The sequence below is a fragment of the Anneissia japonica genome, unplaced genomic scaffold, assembly GCF_011630105.1.
Source record: "Anneissia japonica isolate Jap-2015-1 unplaced genomic scaffold, ASM1163010v1 scaffold287923_len1623670_cov205, whole genome shotgun sequence".
Lineage (NCBI taxonomy): Eukaryota > Metazoa > Echinodermata > Crinoidea > Comatulida > Comatulidae > Anneissia > Anneissia japonica.
Genome location: NW_022721637.1, coordinates 1,534,880 through 1,556,395, shown reverse-complemented (window position 1 = coordinate 1,556,395; position 21,516 = coordinate 1,534,880). Strand labels below are relative to the sequence as shown.

Sequence of the window (21,516 nt, the reverse complement as noted above, 5' to 3'; positions counted from 1 at the left end):
TCTGGGTAATTTTTAATGTCATTTAAAAAAAAATAATGGCCTTTAATTTAAGCCTGTTTCTTGGTATTTTGTACATAATATATGCACAAATGCCATCTGGTACTTTCAGTCAAAACATGTTTTATAATTATTTGGATTAGCAAATCAATACTCACTTGATGAAGACCACTGTGCAGTCAAAGTTTGTGCAATAATGTGTTAGTCTGAAAAGTGCTGTTTGTCTTTAATTTACTGTTGAATTAATTTATATGCAAATACTGTACTTCCTTCAATACACTCAAAAGTCATTACCTAAACGAAATATAAAACTTAAGAATTTTTACATTTAAAGTAGGATGAATGTGGAAACAAATTGGTACTGATACACTACTCAAGAAAAATTGTCAAAACCACTTTTAATATTTGCTCAAATCAACTGCTTCATTGTAGAAAATATTGACAACTGATTTAGGGAGATAAACACCACACTCTTAATAACAAATAATTCATTTTTAACAAATCAATATTTGTTTGCATTTCATCTGGCTAGAATCAGGCTGTATTCTGCTGTTTACATCTTGTGCAACATTGAATTCAGGGTGGAAGTATTTGCTGAAACATCATTAATATATTTTGGACTTTCACAAATGGAGGGTCTATACTACCTCAGCCCGACAATGGTTTGGGGTAAGATAAGAAAGTTATGATTATGGCACCTCTACATGGCAGGAAATGGCACTTTTAGACTTCATTTTTTTTTTTTTGAAAAATTTGGGGGGGGGGGGGGGGACTGGGCCAGCTGAGTCTCCCTTGAAAATAGTAGTTGTTAGACCCCTTGTTGACAAGCTTCCGGAGCCACAAGGGGGTCAGAGTCAGGGAAACGCCTAAAGCCACGGTCAGGTTCTAGACTGTTTAGAAAGGCCCAAATTTGTGCATTAAGATCACAAAATTATAAATTAGCAAGCACAGTAACATTGTTTGGATTAGCAAATTAATATTTTAGTCGGACAACTTTGCCATGGTTTGGAAGCCAAGGGAGGTCCATGCCAGTCTAGCAGGCTGGGGCTGCCACAGGCTAACTGCAACTATCATTAGCTGTTACGTTTTGTGCAAACTGAATCCAAAAGTGAAAGCATTTGTTTACACGTGTTCAACATCACACACATTAGCAATCAATATATAAACTCAATTTAATGAGTTCCAGTTATTAATAAGTATGTGTCTTTATTTGAAGACAGCATACGGGAGCAACGTAATTTCCCCACGACACCAGCCAATCGATGCGCATCAAACGTCGAATAAATAACGGAACAATTGTGATTGTTAGTTGAGTGGTTATCTACCATGTTGCAAATTTCACTAAAGAATTGTGGGTAACTTGGCAGTTGGTAGAAAATGACATGACGGATTCCTTTCAACTTGTATCTGTGAACAAAAATTCACTTTTGTCAAATCCTTAAGCTTTGGCCACACTATCAAATTTTATGTGACAACCAAATGTGATATGCCCATATTTGGGTGTAGTATGACATCATCATGCCCATATATGGGCACATCACTCATATTTGTCACATAAAATATGTTAGTGTGGATAGAGCTCAGTATGATTAAAATGTGTGTGCGTATAAATATGTATTTATTAATACATATTTCGCCTAAGTCGATTAATTTCGAAGTCGATCTTATTTTACATGCCAAACTGTTGTCTTCCGTTATTTAATAATCTGTAAGTCAAATTTTATCTAAGTCGAACAATTTTTCAATGTCATTTTGAATTCGACTTAGTTAAATTGTATAATTAAATGTTGCTTCTATGTATGCGTTTTAAACACTTTTTTCTGTTGTTTATAGATTGATATAAAAAATTAACAATATAAAACAAAATAACAGAAGTTGAAATAAAAATATTAAAAGACCTGTGATAGAAGTGAAATCTTTCAGTGTAAAGTAACATGTGACGAGTTCCCTTTAATAGGTGCTGACGAGCTCTGGAGATGTTTGATTGACTTGTGTACCTGAAAATTTGAATACAGCATCATTGAGTGACCAAAAATCTGATCCACATAAATCTAATCTAATAGGTCTAATTTTCTGAGTGATGGATAAGAAACTTGAAATAGAGGGGGCCCCAGGAAGAGACTTTCACAGATGTGGTCTACACCAGCGTTCCGCAAATTTTTTACTTTACGGCCTATTTACGATTCCAGGCACCAAGCCGCGGCCCAGCAGCCCAGCCGCGCCAGGGACCAACATACCAAATCTTGGCAAGAAATTTTTATCATGAAGCCTCCATGTATATACAATATTTTGACATTATTATCTGTTTTCTCAGTGATAAAATTTTATTGCAAATTAAATATTATTTTATTAAATAAATAATACCATACATTTGTGTTTCCCCAGTTTCTTCCCGCCCCCCTCCGACAATTGTTGATTGTTTTTTCTTTCTACCATGATTCAACCAAACACGGTTCAGCCACACACGTCATAGCAGGGCCATAGCCACGAGAAGTGAAATGGTCAGGTTGCGAGCTAAGCGTGAGCACTAATGATTGGGGCTAGGGGACCGCCAAGGGCCCCAAGTAGGGGTTTGGGGTTCCGGGGCCATTAAACTGGAATATTATTGTAAACTATTAAACTGTAATATTATTACATTAAGCCATTAAACTATACTAATATTATTAACTAAGACCAATCAACACATAACATAAAACATGTACATATCAAAATTAATATGTTTAATTTTTCCTCGTCGGTGCTTGCATAAAACGTGATTTGGATCTAACATGATGATATTGATAAACAATCAAAATTTACGGGCATCGCTTGACACTTCACATAAAAGGGCCTGTTAATTAATCTTGCGCAGCTTCCTCCTCATTATCATCATCTTCTTCATCATCATAATTATTAATTGTCCATAGCAAAATAGGGAAAAACTATGAATTTAGAGTGTATTCAATATTAGACGTCTCATAATGCAATTCAAATAATCATCTAGAAAACAAAAACTTTTCAAATATCTAAAATTTATCTTCCAGCAACAAAACAAGCTAGCTCTCTTCTCATGACTCTCCCAATATGGGAATCCATCTGTGCGAAAGCCAGGGTAAACTCTGGATCCGTGCATGACATGTATTTAATGCTTAAAAAAGCAATATTTACAGTATATTTATTAATAGAAAATAATGTTGCATACAAAACTATCAGGAATAAACATACAGATAAAGGCTCCCGAGGGGGCATAGACACAAAAACCGCTTATAACTCAAATAGCACGCATCATCTGGCACTTTAGCAGAGTGGGCAAGCGACGCATTTGCTGTAACAATGAAGCGGCTTTATTAAAAACTATTTTCTCCATGATGAAACGTCTCTTTGTTATTTTTTTTTTTTCAATTTCCAGACGGCTTCGCAGCCTTCCAAAAATGTTTCGCGGCCCAAATTTGGGCTGTGGACCATAGTTTGCGGAACATCGGTCTACACACAAACATGGAAGGCTGAGGTAAAAAAAATTTATGATTATGGCACCTCTAGATGGCCAGAAATGGTACTTAAATTTGAATGTAACCCTTGAAACTGCCACTGCGAGTACAAACATTTGATTTAAAGTACAGTTTTAGTCTCAGTATTTCACATTACTGGCCTAATTGAAGTATATAATTCCAAATGTAAAAATTAGGGAAAAAAAATGCTAAAGACCATGACAACATTTATGTGAATATACCAATACCGGTATATAATACTATGGAAATATATTGCCTCTGCAAGGATGCAAACTTAAGACTGTCTGCCTTTGCCTATTCAGCATTTAAATAAGTCATGATCCAAACCTAAGACCCTTTGATTAAATACAAAATAAATTATGCAGCCAGCCTACTATTTTCCACTGGTAGACCAACTGTTTCTTTTGTGCAACATTCCAAGGGCTTTAAGACAACAGCAGTAATATGCATTTTCTTCATCTGGTGCTCTACTCTACTACTCTATTTCACAACTCTTTTTTTCGCTGTACACCAATCACTTGGAACAGTCTCCCTATTTCAATACATGTCTTCTACAATCCAGTCTTTTAGAACATCATTAATACAACACTTGAGGCATGTTTTGGCAAAATGGCTAAGTTGTAGCAAAAATTGAAATTCAAGTTATTGGTATTTTCAGATACCTGAGTTAGTGATTTTTAAAATGAGGGGTCATTCATTCAAATTGGACATTTTAAGCCTAAGTTATTGGAAAGTGAAAATACAGAATTCTTAGAGTCAAGATGAACATGATTTTGAGTACAGTAATTGCCTTTCAAAGTTATTTGTGCATACATTGTTTAATAGAATGAACTATGAAAAATATGTTAAATAAACAATTTGTTAACCACTTCCAGAACTAATAATTTGGGACATGATTAATAAGACATTAAACTGTTGATCTATAGTGAAAAACAAATTCGGATTTTTTTTTTTTAGCTCCCATGTTATTAAAACAAGAGTTAGAAGGCAAGACTGTCATGAAAGTGAGGCATGTTGTGGCAAAATGGTTAAGTTGTTGCACAGTCCAGTATTGACCTATAGTGAAAAACAAATTCGGATTTTTAGGCAATCTTTTGAGCTCCCATATTTTACTCAATACTGGACTGTGCGACAACTTAACCATTTGGCCACAACATGCCTCACTTTCATGACAGTCTTGCCCTCTAACTCTTGTTTTAATAACTAACTGAACTCACTTCAATGCAATATTTTGATATTTATTCATTATTATTATTACTATTTTCATTATTGGAATAAATTGAATAAATTATTATATTATTATTATTATTATTACTATTATTATTATATTATTAATATTATTATTATTTTAAAATTATTATTATTATTATTATATTGCTGCTGCTGCTACTACTGCTACTACTACTAATAATTTTATTATTATTATTATTATTATTATTATTATTATTATTATATTATTTTTATTTTTATTATTATTATAAGCAAGCATCTTACCCACCAAGCTATTCAACTCTATATTATACCACTAATAGTGATATAATCAACATAAAATATATTTAACAGACTTAACAACATTATGTTAAGCTTTATTATTTATAAAAAGCTAATCTACTTTAAATACCTAGCAAATATGATGCTTCCCCAGTGATCAACATTCATGTGTATTTAATTTTTAAACAGACTACCCAGCCTCTAATGCATGCTTCTGGTAGCCACAAGGTAGGAGAAAAACCTATAACTCTCAGCACCATTGTGCTGTTGTGTATGGGCATGGTCCGTGACTACCTAGCAGCCTTAAAGAGGCGCTTATAGTAGCTTCATGTTCACATCATTCCATGACAGGGGCTGAAATAAACCATAGCATTGGGGTAAATTCCCTTCGGGCTAAAACCCTTACTCTTTCAAAGGATGCAATGGGTTAAGAGGTTTGACACGGTGGTTGCAGTTGTGCTTCTCAATATTATGGTTGGAGGTTCGATCCCTCGCTTTGTATTTCAATTCTGTTCTTGGGCATGACACTTTACCTACAGTTGTCTCTCTCCACCCAGGAGTACAAGTGAGTACCTGGTAGGTTAAAAAACAAAATGTGCTGATTACAGCTTCACCATCATCAGGGGCGGATTTAAGGGGGAAAAAGAAAAAAAGAAAGAAATGATAGCCCACAACGCCTCAAATGTTATTTTCGGGCGTCTAGAACACAAAAATTTCGCGGGGGAATGCCCCCGGACCCCCTAGGTCATTGTTGTCTCGATTGGCCCAAATTTCGGCCCCCCCCCCTTTTGGACATCTCTGGATCCGCCCCTGATCATGGAATTCTTCCCCAGGGACCCGAGTATGTGTTCCATATGTGCTTGATCCAATGAGAGGTGTCTACAATATACACTTAATAAGTCGACCATTATTATTGTTATTTAAAGTTGTGCAACATTTTTTCTTCACACTCGTATATTCCTCTTCTTCATGTAAATATCTTCAGAGATCCTGTTTTGTCATTTAATTTGCTTAAGAAAGAAGGCGTATCACATTGATCTCTGTTTCGCGACATGTGTTGAATACTAGTGTTGTATCAGCATACCGCATGAAAAATCTTTGCAAAAAAAATCGTTCAAACCATCTGATAATATTTCACAGTTAGAAAGAAGACCGTAAAATACTTACTCACAAATCTGGGCAAAGTTCAAGTCGTTCTTCCTAAAGTGATTACGTACTCGTACGAAGTCGAAGTATGATGGGATGTATATTAGGGTCCTTGACATGACAGCATCACTATACTGTGGAAGTATCTAGAAATATTACGGAGAAATGTATTCAAAAAAATTAACAAAATTGATATACTGTCTGCAGATTAGTTGGAAACCCTTAAAAAATTAGTTTCTTGTTCTACTTTTCATTCTAAATCTAACAATATGCTACTTCATAGTTTGAATTGTGCATGCCTGTATTGAAGGCCAATCGACAATGAATTGGCATAAAATTTCCACCTGGAAAAGTTTGCACCCTTCCAATACTTTACACAAAAAATTTCTGAGCAAAAAAAAACAAAAAAAAAACACTACAGTTAGTATAGTTAAGAATCACTTATAATTTACATTCATCTAGCTAACATCCTCTTACTTTCCTACTATCATCCATAAGCTTTCATATTAATACCCTTAATACCCTTAGATTGACTGTTGCTTAGTGCGTAACCTTACAGATCTATTAACACATGTGAAACAGTGAGCTGCAATAAAATTTTCTAAAGAATGGTTAGTGTTGGCCACGTTTTAGAAAAAATCGAAAAAATGGGTAGATAAGTAGGATTTTTTTTTTTTTTGACCAATAATGTGTTTATGCCTAAAAAGTAGAAAATACACAAAAATACAACAAAGACCATTTTCAAATCTATATTGAAGAGCAAAACAATCGCACAACACTGTTGCATCAACTACTGTCCGGAAAGATAGGCCTATTCCAGCCATTTAGCTCAATTAAATAAAATGCCGAACCTCAATTTCGTACATTTTTGGGTCAATAGGGCCTGGCCAACATAATAATTTTTTTCATTTGGCCTTAGTCTACAGTCCTGTTTACACTATGACGATAACGATAAAAAGTAAGAAGCAATTGATCATATACAAAATAAAAGAAATAAGAAAAGTTTTCACACTAGCACGATTCAATAACAATTGATCACGTGTCGTATACGATAAAAAAATAATTACACAAATCAAATCAAATGACATCATAATCATGGAAAATGATAAAATCGTTTTTACTATTACGATGCATGCCCTCATGCATAACGCAAAAAAAACGTTCGAAATTATGTTAACACTCTGCTCGCAAAACATGGAGATCTCTGTGTTTGGTAACGCAACGCTTGACTGCCAAACACGGTGATCTCTGTGTTTCAGGTTTTTTACAGAATCTGATAGATGGGGGTAATTACCGACATGTACTAACAATTTGAACACTATATTCAGTCTGGACCATAAGTATTTCCCTGTTTGTTTGTTTACACTAGCGTACAGCTATATTGATTTACTTTCACAAAATCAAAATTATCTCAGCTTTGTTGTGCAAAATTGCGTAAATCTCCAAAAGTGAGCCATTTTGATTTTACTGTTAAAGGTCACAGATTGTGATTAGAATGAAGTGTTTGGTACCATTGTAACACAATCAAAGTAGATTGTTCGTGAAATCAGAGTAGCTCGTCAAAACGGGCGCGTATTGGTTGTCAAGCAAACCGTTAGAAATTATTATTTATTAAAATTATATTTTAATAACTGGCGATATCAAATAGATGTATTCATGCTACGCAAATATTATTCCCCACATCACAGATGCCTAGAATCTATGTATGCAGTATATTAAATAAATATTTACCTTTGTGATGAAAAAAAAAAAAACAAATTGTGTTTGTGCATCACTAGGACAACAGCTGCAGTGGCAGCCTGAGCCTTGTGCATGCCCTCATGCATAATGCAAAAAACTGTTAGAAAATGATTATTATTTGTTAAAATTATATTTTAAAAACTGGCAATATCAAATAGATGTATTCATGCTATACAAATATTGCCCACATCACAAATGCCTAGAATCTATGTCTGCAGTATATTAAGATAAATATTTACCTTTGTGATAAAAAAATCAAATCGTGTTTTTGCCTCGTTAGGATAACAGCTGCAGTTTAACTTGTGGAACACCTGCCAAAGTGTTTTAAATATTTTAAAAAAAACAAAAAAAAAAACACCTTTTTTAACAACAAATATCAGCATTTTTATTAGAAACAAATTCAAATTCAAAATTAAAATTTCAAATTTATCCAATTGATGATCAGAGAGGATAAACTGTTCGATCCAGAATATCAAATTTCATTTGACAAAAACATGTAATATGCAACATCATGGATATATATATGCACATCATGATTAATATATGGGCATACAACAATTTGTGAAAGAAAATGGTCAGGATTTTAGACTGAAGGATGTAAATAAACGATACCGGTGCACTATGCTTGTGTCCTTATTACTATTCAATAGATAAATTACTCAAACTGTACAAAACGTTGCCATGACTACCAATAATGAGGAGCATAATTAGCATTATTCTATTTTTCTTGATTTCCAACACAACTTATGAAACCAGTCAACCGTTAAATTGCAGGCAAACACACCTGTGGCAGTTGAGTAGTTACATGACATATTGATGCCATTATCTGTCGGTTGACAACAGCGACTCCACCACTGAAATTTATTTTAGTTAAGGAAGTTTTAAAATATTAATAAATAAGGTGATAACATAGATTATGTTAGTTATGTTTTTGCAGTTATTGAAAAATAAGAAATGGTAATCATAAAACAGTAAAGTAAAACATGCGAGATAATCATTATTGGTTGACATTCAACACTTTCCTCCATCTGGCGTACATATTTGAATTTATTAACATATTCTTGAATACACATCTATTACAACTTTCAGAAAAGTCATGGGAGGGAATTCTACAGATGGAAGGTAGAGACCACCTCTGCCCTACCATATTATTGTGAAATTAATCCATATAAATAACGTGTAAAAATAAAGGATATTAAAACACTTCTTATTAAATAGAGCGTTGATTTCTGGCACATTAACTTCGTTGAAAACAAGAGTTTGACGGTAGTAACTGGACCTGTAAACATTAATAACCATTATAATTATAAAAAAAACAGATAAGCCGTACTAGTCTAATATATAATAGGAAATAAAACTCCGGATATTCAGTACTTGTATGACTAATTTATTTATGACTGTACACAAGCTTTCGTGCACATAGTGCATTCACCTGAAGAAGTGCACTGTGTGCACGAAAGCTTGTGTACTGTCATAAATAAACTAGTCATAAAAGTACTGAATATCCTGAGTTTTATTTTCCATTATAATTATGATAGTGATGAAAAAGATAATAAAATAAGAATAACATTAAATGCGGAGGTCATTTTTAGTTTGTCTACCTTGAATAATGTTATTAGTTGAGGCCGAAAATTGTTTATGCATTTCACAGTAATTTGTGTTTAACATAGCTGTAGCTAGTTTGAAGCACTTTCGAAAACGCAATTTACATTAACACAAAAGATTAATTACCCATTTATTAATATTCAAAATACGCAGAATGACATCACATTTTAATATGCACATCTTTGATATATGGTGTTTTCTTGGACAAAGTTTGAAAAAAGATCCAAGCTTGGAAAATGACCAAAGTGTTGGTCAGAAAACCCCAGTTCAAAAACCATAGTAAAACAGGATAGAAGAAAAAAAATCAGAACAAAAATTAAGGCTTTTTCTACTAATGCAGCAAAAGCCAATAACAATAATACAATAACAGTAATACTAATAACAATAAAAGTAATGCCACTCTTATATAGCGCATTTCGCTGATAAAGCCACAATGCAAAGACACAGTAGATAATTTTGACTTCAACTACTTAAACTGAAACTGTTCTGATATGGATATGCGCTACAGGTATTATCCAAAATAAAAATTCATCAAAATAATAATAAAAAACCAACATACCAACCATTCAGGGTCCACATTCTCACTCTGGAAAAGTCCACGTCATGAGCCTTTTTTGGTTGAAGGTGTAGATGGTCCATAATATGCTTTTTAAAACAAACAAATAAAATTAGATTTCATACTGGAATAATATTACAAAAAATGTAAACAAGATAATTATACATTAGGTTCTAATAATAATGGTGATTCAAAAGATTTAAAACATCAAAGTGATGTCTTCGACAGATACAAGAATCTTATAAATATCTTTTAATGAAATTATTATCACTACACTGAGTAATATAATAATCAATCATTTTATTAAAACGGAATCTGACACCAAAGCAGCTTCTAGCTTGTATTCTAGCGCATACGCAACATTTTCATAAGAATCCTCAAATGATAAAGGCCTATCAAATTCAGAAATTGCAGCCTTATTCTCTGCTTCCTGTTACTGGAATTCCAAGCCCAACCTTACATTAAAGAATCAGTATTCCAAAAAAAAAATAAATAAAATAAGGTCTATATGTGGCGGTGACAAGCGGAAACTGTCGGAAGTCGCGTTGGCCGTTTTAAAATATAGGCCAAAACAATGGTAGAGGCCAATATTTTCACAAATCGATTTTTCAACAGAATCATGTAGTTTAAATATTACATTATCGGATTCACTCAACAGTTTTTCTTATTATTTACCTTAACATGCCAAAAATAATGATTTTAGAGAGTCGCTATAACCAGGAAGTAGGAAAAATTAAATTTGTCTACCCTATAAAACGCTCATCATTGTTATTACCAAACACGTTTTAAAGCCTGACATGTCGTGTTTAGCATCATTATAAACCTAATATAAGCTCAACCTTTATAAGCTCAACTATGGTTGAGATAATCTATATTTTCACCAATTAAAATCTGGTTCATTTCATGTACACAAACCTAAGCTCTCCTTGACGACGACTATGAGAACGGCCCGCTGATTGGTTGATTTAATTATTTCATCATTGTATTACTCATTGCGCATGCTCTGTGCGAACTTGAATGCATCATCCTTTATTTTTTTCATCCAATTTCGGTTTAATAATAATTTAAATTTAAATACAGAAGCAAGTATAGCTTAAAATAATTACTGAATGTGTTTTTTGAATGAATAATTTTGAACTGTTTACCACACGAAAAAAATAGTCTTTCTGTGTGTTGGGAGTTTACAAATTTTGCTCAGAATTCACAGGAACTAGGCCTAAACATGCTAGGCCTACTAAAAATTTTATTGATATGGAATCCACACGAGACTTGGCAAATGTATTGGAAATAATATAAACAACAAATGTGCTAAATATCAGTAGATTTTGAATAAGTTAAGTCACCATTTAAACGAAGACGATGCTTATCATTGTTTTTTTCGCTTAGGCATTTCACAAACAGGAATGAATTTCAATATTAAAACAATCCTAACTTTGTAAGTATTTATTGCATAAGATTGATTTTTTTCATTATCGGAAAGTTTAGAATTCATATTTTTACAAGATATTAATAACTCCAAACTTGTTTTTCTGACTTGCGATTGTTTCCCCTTGTCACTGCCACATATGTGTGGTGTTATATATAAATTTAACTCCAGACAAAACATGTGACATGCCTAAATACGGTCATGACGACATCACATCATGACCATATACCAGTATTGCCATATCATGATTATATATGGGCATACAACAGTTTCTTTGTCAAAGAGAATTCAATAGTGTCAACAAAGCTTTAGTTTGTAAAAACACTGTGAATCAACTGGACTATGTGAATTAAAGATTCAGCTATGTGCAATTTATAAGATAAATTTAAAACCTTCAACCTGGAATAAACTATTCTGCTATGCCCTGCCCCTTCAATATCGTGAATACCTTCGCTATTAGCTTTAGTTCTCTTATTATCTTATTTTATTTTACGCCAATAACATATACAGTTGAACTTGCCTAAGTCGAATCCAAATTGCCATAGAAATATTGTTGGACTAAGATAAAATTTGACTTACAGATTATTAAATAATGGAAATCACAACAATTTGGCATATAAAATTAGATTGATTTAGAAATTATTAAACCAAAGTCGACTTAGGCAAGTTTAACTGTACATAAAAGAATAATAATAGAAAAGAAAAGAATAAAAGAAAAAAAAAAGAAAAGAAGAAACGAATAATATATATTATAAAAGAAGGATAAATGGAGTAAGATTATATAAATACATCCTACCATAATGTGTTCCCAGTTCTGCATTAGAAAAACATCAGCTTGGTCGATAATTAGCACCTCAACAGATGACAGAAAATCCCAGTCTCGATGCTTGTCTCTGAAACGAAAGTGTTTTGAAGTTTAAAGTAACTCCACCAATAAAATTGAAACATTTCAATGATTCACACAAATTAACAGATATTTTACTACAAAATGTCATTAAATTTGCTGCTACAACATTTACAATGGTATAAACCCAGAATTATTATTATCATTATTAGTGTCGGTATGGCAGGGACCCCACTAACTACAGCCTTAACATCGGCGCTGGCTTGAGCCGCTCCTTGCCCAGAGTTTGGTCGGTAGAAACAAGACCTGGCTCATGTGCACTTTAAATAATACATTGCAATGTTGCATCCTTCGGAAAAATAGTGGATTACCCCAATGCCATGGTTCATTTCAGCCCCTGTCATTGTGGAATGATGTAGGGGATTACCCCAATGCTATGGTTCATTTCAGCCCCTGTCATTGTGGAATGATGTAGGGGATTACCCCAATGCTATGGTTCATTTCAGCCCCTGTCATTGTGGAATGATGTAGGAGATTACCCCAATGCTATGGTTCATTTCAGCCCCTGTCATTGTGGAATGATGTGAACATGTAGCTACAGTGCTAGGTGGCTAGGTAGTCACAGACCACACTAATACACAGTTCACCACAATGACGTAGCGAGTTATCGGTTATTCTCCTACCTTTATCTCCACTTGGCATAGGGAAAAAATTAAGTTTTACCATACTTTACAGAAGATTAAAAATAAAAATATGTAAATTTGCTAATGAAATTTTAAGGGTATAAGACTAAAGAATCGTATTATGCAATTGGCATGGATTTTTTTTTTTCATTGTTCATTTTAATTTTTCATAGAAATCTAATGAATTTATAGAAAAATTCATATTTGATTTAAATCACAGTATGTCTTTAATCCTTAAAATTTACAAGGCCACATAGACTCTACAAGAGGATAAACATTTTAAAAGTTGTACCCTTCGGCTCCGATTACAGTCCTCAATCCTAATGGAGACGCTATGATGATATCGGATTTATAAAAATCTGTGTACAGACGCATGCTCTTCCTTGAAATACCAATACCCAGTCTGAAATGATCATCTATGTTGCCAGCAAAGGTAGCTTCAAAATCATCTACAAAAATACACATGAACAAAATAAAAGTGAAACGATACTAATAAAGCCCGTTTTCCAAGCTTCGGTGCATGCGTCTGCGAACTCACATTTCTATCAGAGTTTTCGCTTCAGGAAAATCGGTAGTTTAAACTGTTTCTACTTTCTGCCAAGTGAAATAAGAGTGCAGCCAATCAGAGCTCAGGAACCGAACTGACGCCTTTGATTCGCGCGAATAAATTCGCCTAGTGAAAAACAGGCTTAATGGTGTAATTGGATTTTCTTTTACTTGTAAGTAACAGCAAGAACAGATATTATTAATTACAGGATGAAACCTGAGATGATTTTATAATTAGACCTAATTGAGGATTAAGAATCAGGCTTGTTTTTAACTTGTAAGTGTTTTATCATGATAAAAAATTCTTTTTTTATAATTCCCATAAATAACAATTATTTTGTTTCAAAAATAACATTGAAATGAGACTGACTTTTCTTTTATTAAACATTAAGGATCATTTTTTACCAATCTAATCAATTTGAAGCAATGTCTCTTAAGCTTTCAAGTTTAGCTGTGATGCAGCAATTAGACAAATGTTAATTATTGTTTTAAAAAGGTTTACTTGGTGCCTACCATGAAGTCAAGCACACAATTTAGAGCAGGTAAAAGCAAAATTCAACGCACAAACTGGTGGATAGGTTTCTTTGAACCCGAGGATACAGTTTCCGGAGCCTAAGGATACACTTAAGTTTGCCACTTCTCTAGTATTAGGAGAAAAATAAAAGGAAAAGAAAGTTTAAGATCATACCTGGTCGCTTTATTTTCGAACTTTCGTGCCCCTGATCACCATACTCCTGGTTAAACCGCTTACGGTGACTAATTTGTTGTTGGTCTGCTGGAAGCAGGAGTTTTGCAAACATGTTTACTATCTTCCACGCTGCATCACGAAATGGTACCAGAATCAGAATTCTGGGCCTAGTCAAACCTTGGTCACGAAACTCGCTGTAAGAAAAAGGATTTTCTCTTGAATTTCAAATCATTACCAATAATTTAAAAAATATAAAAACATCGGATAAAAGTTACTATTCTAATATAGGTAAAGGCAAATGTAGACTTTTGTAACAACTGTAGTAAGGTGATTGCTAAGTTCTTGTTCACATGCAAGCAGCATCAAGGTAGGACCCCTACTTTTCCGAAAGATTCAATAAGATCACACAAGTCAGATGTATACACTAGACTCCCCTGATGACGATAGACCGATTCGGTGATGTTGTTTACAGTCAGTCACGTGACATAACTTGGGTATACCATGGAAAACATTACTGTGCGATCAGTGAGAAAGTATAGGAAAAGGTAATGTTATGGTCGCGAAAACAACCCCGCCACTGTTAATGTGAGAAATAAATGGCAAGGAAAGTCAATACGATTGTTCAGTAGTTACTTACTTATCCTAGTATTCTCCTAGCATTGTATGCTTCGAAATTAAAGTAATCCTTCATAAACCTTAGCTAACCTAAAATCGTAGCGTAGTTCACAGGTCAAAGACCCTCGTGCATAACTAAACAGGTTGTAGATGTGCAGTGGCCTAGGCCTAAGTGGACAATCTTAATGTTTGCAGCCATGTATTCTTTGGAGTAATAGCAAAATTCTCAAGTTCAATTTCCATTTAATTTGGTATAATTTGCTGGGAATTATGATGATCTTTACAGCAAAAGGATGGCTGCAATAGCAATCTCCATTTATAAACACCACTGTGCCAGTCCATTGTTTACATCCAACACCCAAGTTAGGTCATGTGATGGCCATCACTGAATCGGTCTATTGAAGCAACTCAATTGAAAACAAAAGCAAGTTCTTTTCAGAACTAAGTATGACGTGTACCACAAGCATTTAATATATTAGCCTCCTTCAAACAATACACTAGACTTCCAACTTTAAGTCCTTGACTGAAAAGACTTGGTTTTACCAACCAAACAATACATAATATTTCATTGATTTATTTGATATCAAAATCCAATCTGAACCACTAAAGAGATTCAAGTAGAATATGTTTGAGGCCAACATAATCCTTATAGCCATCCAATCACTTTACACAAACATGTAATTGTTGGGTTGTAAGACATAATTCAAATCTCATATCTCATATCCTGTGACAACTATAACCTAAACTACAATATTGAGAAGACCACGAAGAAGTAAAATAAACAATGTTGGATCCAATTTTTTTTAAATTGTCAAAATTGAATACTATTAGTTTGTTCAGCAATTTACTGATTATTTTTTTCTTTCTCACAACAGTTTAAAGGTTGAAAGGACAGTGTGCCTCTTGGCCTACCAGCGGAAAAGCACAAGGACAATGATAGAATTGAACCAGGGACCCAAAGATTATCATGGTATGGTGTAAACACAAAGGCAACCACCAGTTTAGCCCATCTGAGCTATGCTACTTACTCTGTGTCCAGCTCTTGGTTTTGAGACAGCATAGTGTTGTGTTTGAGGACAACCTGCCTTGACCTGCAAGACAGTCAAATTTCAAATAAATGTTTTAGAAATTAAATACTTTCTCTCTTGTTTCTGCAATGATACATGGAATTCTAATATTGGTTTTTAGTTTATTCCTTTAGGCACATGCCAAGGATTACCAATAGCGACTTTAACACTGTCCTATTAGATAGGTGGCAATCCCTTCACACGGCAAACATATACACATGATGCGCTACATAAACTAAGTCTCATAACAAGGCTTAAGGAGTGCAGTTGCCTTTTCCTGGATTCTGACAGGATTTGAACCCAAGACCCTGTGACTGCTAGGTGAGAATCTTTACCACCAAGCTACCCAACTTCACTCCATTTAGTTGAAAAATTTCCATTTAAACAAGATGAAATAAGGTGAGTCTAATTCTGATATCTACAATTTAATGATATATAAAAATTTGCTCAACAGAAAACATGTCCTTAATGAGATTAATCCATGAAAACAGCCTGGCTTTATAGTGCAATTGGTACTGTAGAACAACCAAACCAGAGGGTGTTGGTATCAGGCTTGGGCTGTTTGGTGTTAAACACTCACAGGCACCAACTTTGATATAAAAAAAATAAAGCAAAACTCACTTAACAATGTGGTTAAGAACGTGCAGACAATATGTAAGTCGAAGCTCCTCAGCATTATGATGTGTTCTATTGCAATATAGCAAATCCTGAAAAAAAAACCAAGGTATTATTTGGTATTGATTTACCTTATATAATATTATAATAATCAGTTTAATTTTATCAATTGGGGAAAATGAAAAACTATGAAAATTGTCTAATGAAACTTTGACACAGAACTGTAATCAAGGTACATACAAGCACTTTCTAACTGTAGAGAAATGTACTACATAATTTATAAATTACATTACAATTAATATTATTATTACAGAAACTGCCTAAGAACAATTACTTCTTTAACTGCTTTTATATAAACACATCATAACCATACACATAAAATGTATATTATTATGTTTAAATAATATTTATCTTTGTCCCATGGTGGACAAGAGGAAGATATTTTGGAATCATATAAGTTATTAAGCAACATATTTTAAACTTCTCCAAATTATTTTTCTTCCTACCTCCATTAAAGGGCCTCTGAGGTAATTCTATGAAAGTTTTTTTTTGTAAATATAAACAAGCTAATATCGGAAAATAGTTTTTCAGCAATTGAGTGATCTCAGAAAGAAATAACTTTCCTGAGAATGTTGTGATAGCACCCAGTGTGGCATCCTGCAAAGAGAGACTAAGAGCTCTACCCAAGAAATAGAGGGCCAAACGAACAAGTATCCAAGATGGGAAGTGCAATTACTTCATAACATCTTAATTAAACAGTAAACTTTCCAAAAGTGCCTATTTACTTTATACCCATTCATAATGGAGAAGATTTCTCGTTGCAATGGACTGAAGACCTCATCTGGGTTAGCTGCATTAAGATACTCTTTGTTAACATCCTGCCATCGTTCCGATATCCTCTTTCGAACCTGAAACAGAAACATGCATTTGATCCAATGGAATGCAAAAAGAACAGTGTTTCTTTATATGCTATATTGTAAGACTAACATATCATCAATTTTTTTTAAAATTACCATCATCATCACTAAGAAATGCTTGGATGACAGAGTTCCCAATACCTTACTGACATATTTACTCCTTTGGGCAGAGTTCATTGCCACAATACTAGAAGTACTAGAGGTAATTTAAAGCTTCCTATCCAAAAACAACAGTCAGGTCAGAGGATGTTTAAATTCAGAGGAACCAAATTGTGGAAACACTGCCCAAGGGAGTAGACAAACTTAAATTAATATTGCCTTTTTCTTGTTTGTTTATTTTCTCCCTAATATATAATATTTTTGAGTTGTTAACCCAGGTAAAACAAGAAATAAATTAGTCTTGATTTATCACAGAAAATTATAAACAATAATGCCTTACATAAAGCTCTGATAATTTACTTTCTTGGCATATTTGTGGCTGTGTAGGGTTCTTTTCACTTGACTGGAATTTTATCTGACCAAGCTGCGGCCACTGAAATAAATAATAGTCGATAATTGAATAATGTAAGAAAATTTGTTACAAGCCATAAGAAATTTAAAATATTTAATTTTATATATAAATATAGCAATTTACAAAGTGCTAAAAAATAATGAGAAATAATTATAATTATACAAAAACAGATAAAAAAGGAATGGAAATGTTACATGCATGATATGTGATTAACAAAGGGGAAAATAATAATATAATTTTAAAATATATTCTAATAATGTATATCCCTCTCCGTAGGTGGTTGATGCATAGTCTTTTGAGATGGGGCTGCCAATGATTATAATACTGTACATTACAATTATTTAATATTATTACCTTGTTATGTTACTGAAACAGAGTACAGTACCTTCATTTCTATAGTGCCTGGCTTTTCCTTTAGTCTGTCAATGTCTTTCTGTTCCATTACATGATTAACTCTTCTGAAAAAAGGATCTAAAAATAAATGATAACTTAATGAAATCACGAACACAATTTCTTTAGTTTTTTTAGACAAATTTTAATATGATAACGTCGAACAGTTTTTGTTTATTTCAAAAAAACTCCTGAATATAGAAGTACCATATTTGGTAGTTAAATTGGTTGGTTTTTTGAACACATTTTAAATACAATCAATACTATATCTACATTAAATATGTAAGAATTATTACAAAATAATAGTCCCACAATAACACCTATAAAAAAATGTATAAGAATATAAGAATTACTTCTAATTATCATGTAATGATGATTCTAAAAGTACCTTTGTACTCCACCCCTGTTGAAGTTTCAATAGACTCATCATCTGCGTCATCACCATTTTCTTCTTCATCCTCATCTCCTTCGTCAACATCCTCGTTCTCTTCGTTCTCATCCTGCTCTTTGTTCTCCTCATCTTCATTATCTACCAGTTCCTCCTGTCTTGCATTTTTCTCATCTATTTCTTTATCACAAATAAAATAATGACAATTGTTACTATAGCAGTTTTAATGTGAAATTTTCCAGGAACATATATCACATATCAAGATACAAAACAGTAAAATATTGATTTTCTTTGCCAATTTTCCAAAAAACATTTAAATGGACAAAAAAAAAAATTGAATCTAGAATGCAATTTCAGAATTTGTGAAATTTATGAATAAATGATTTACCATATTTATAACTTGAGTTGTCATCGGACAAATCAATATCTTCATCTCCTTCTACATTATCTTCATCCCCTTCTTCTTTATTATCATCATATTTCATACCTGACGGTAAAGAAAGGCAGTAAATTAACATTTGGAGTGTCAGCAGATGAATGAAAATGTAAACAAATTTGCTCATATGCACCTACAACGCTTTTACCTACAATTATAAGCAAGCCGTCATTGATCTAGAGTCTACCAAATATGTACACATATACAATATTGCTGTATTTAGTGATGTATTATCTTACCTACCTCCAGCCACAACAAAGTAAATATTAGACTGATTAAAAAGAAGAATAGGGCACTTCCATCCAATGACGAGATGAGGAGTTCAGAATGGTTACATTTTCAAAATAATCTCAGAATAAATGTAGGTCCAGTATTATAAAATAATGGCAAAAACATATTTTAATCATGTTTAAAAATAGCTTAGGCCAAATAATAAAAAATACATGTTTCTCGTCCGGATTTTCTAAAAAAAGAAAGGAGGCACTATTTATTATTTTCTTTTATTTTGTTATTACAGTTTTTTTGTTATTTTTCCCCCCAAGATCAGATTGCCATGTTCCACCAGCACTATACATACGCTTGAATGACCTATTTAGGTGTAATGTATATATAATCACATAAAATAATGCAATAATAATCAACCTCGCTCGCTTCGGCGATGTCGTACGATCATTTTCATCGCCAGCCTGTGAGATCACGCGGGTGGTCACGCATCATAACGAATGTGGGCCTAGCTAGGCCATCGACTAGTTATCATTTTTCAGGCATTAAAATTCACAATTATCATATGTGAATGTTAGAGAAAAATAATATGTATAGGCCATGAAGACTTTGGCGCACGGTGTATTTACCGAAAAAAAAGGTATTTACGGGGTTTTGGAGGGATAATTTGTTATCTCTTTTTCTGCAATTAAAAGAGAATAAATAACAAAAAATAGGAGGGGCTCCAAAAACGGAAGCGGGCGCGGACGAGAAACATGTATTTTTTTTACTTGGCCTTAACCAAGTTTAAGTTTACCATTATTTATTACTTACGAGTTAAATTCTTTTTGTCACCAAATGATGAAAGAAGCAGGTCTAGAGGGCTTTCCTCTTCACTTTCTGAACTCCAATCATCCTAAAAGAGGTGAAGAAAATTTACACAGTATTTTGAAAATAATTGTCACATTTTCCCTATTTTTGATTAATTTAGCCAACTCTCTTGGCAAATACTTGCTTGTAGTAGGCCTAGCACACATATACTGTAACTTACCAATCAGGGAATTTCAGGATTTTACATGCTCGACAGACGTTAGTTACTGGTTTGCGCATGCATATTTCGAATTGTTTACAAAAGGGGCGGAGTTATCGCGTTGCAAGTTGGGTACTAACGTTAAAGTTAAGGATAACGTCGTGCGACGAAACTACCTATTTACTATGTTTTCCAAAATTTGGCCATTAAGCTTAAATTCTAGCTTACGTTTCAGTCAGTTACATGAAAGAAAGTGCCTGGCCTGGGTTTGGATCTGGGTATGATACTCGTCTTGATAGTGAGAGGTTGCAGGTTTGATTGAATCAAACCAGAGATACTTTTTAAATTCTTTATATACATTTTCATTCATTCTCAAGCATGGTCTTACATCTGCTGTCTTTAGAAGTGATGCTGGGTCCATCTTGCCCGTCAAACTACAGTGAACCAAAAGAGAAAGTTTGTGGGTCAGTAAATTTATATATGTCATTTTATTTTTTGTTTCTTAGCCTAACTATTATAGGATCAACTATTTCTACAGTTACAGTACCTTGCTTGGAAAAGGCCTATTTATTCTTCCTTACCTCACTACTACTAAAATAAACAAACTCGTCCCATTAGCTCCCTGATCATCCAAGCTTTCATATGCATAAGGATAAATGGGAATTAAAATAGTAGCAGAATGCCGGTAGCCGACTGGGCCTAGGCCTAAGCAGACCTTTCTGTTTTGTATCACACGAAACTCATCTCATTCTCACCTTCCAGCGTGTGCCGTGTTGGCAGTCGACGGCAAATTCGATTCGTGGATTTCTGAACTCATTTGACCGGGACTAGGCCTACATTTGTCTACACGTCTTTTCTTCGACCCTCTTCCTCTACCACGGATCCCTCCTCTATGTCTAGACCGTTTTCCCCTCATTATTCAATATAAAAATATTCTAAATTAAAAATAAAGCCAGCTAACATTTCTCCCACATGTCTGTCGTGTATTATATTATTGACAAATCGAATGACCTTCGTGCAGTTTTCGGTAAGTTTTTGATTTTACATCACAAGATTGTTAAGGATTAAATGTTTCTAAGGTATAGACAATAACACATAAAAAAATATATATAAACTCTTAAAAACAATATATAGAA

General features: G+C 33.6%; 1 protein-coding gene across 2 annotated transcripts; it reads right to left on the bottom strand.

The window, feature by feature from the left end:
* Window positions 1-374: 374 nt before the first annotated feature.
* LOC117111635 (digestive organ expansion factor homolog) lies at window positions 375-21,403 on the bottom strand. 2 transcript variants are annotated; one of them, XM_033254592.1, is made up of 20 exons: window positions 21,136-21,403; window positions 20,769-20,814; window positions 20,185-20,266; window positions 19,102-19,200; window positions 18,714-18,893; window positions 18,321-18,406; window positions 17,864-17,956; window positions 17,293-17,415; window positions 16,514-16,599; window positions 15,854-15,916; window positions 14,211-14,404; window positions 13,269-13,425; window positions 12,246-12,342; window positions 10,027-10,112; window positions 9,059-9,141; window positions 8,647-8,723; window positions 8,102-8,173; window positions 6,144-6,268; window positions 1,896-1,994; window positions 375-1,404 (listed from the first exon to the last, which is right to left on the bottom strand). In XM_033254592.1, exons 1-20 carry the CDS (start codon window positions 21,294-21,296, stop codon window positions 1,170-1,172), a joined length of 2,244 nt encoding a protein of 747 aa, XP_033110483.1. In that variant the 5' UTR covers window positions 21,297-21,403; the 3' UTR covers window positions 375-1,169. The 2 variants fall into 2 exon arrangements, with proteins under 2 accessions (XP_033110483.1, XP_033110484.1); XM_033254593.1 differs by lacking the exons at window positions 375-1,404; window positions 1,896-1,994 and adding an exon at window positions 4,992-5,549 and having other exon boundaries at window positions 21,136-21,402.
* Window positions 21,404-21,516: the final 113 nt, after the last annotated feature.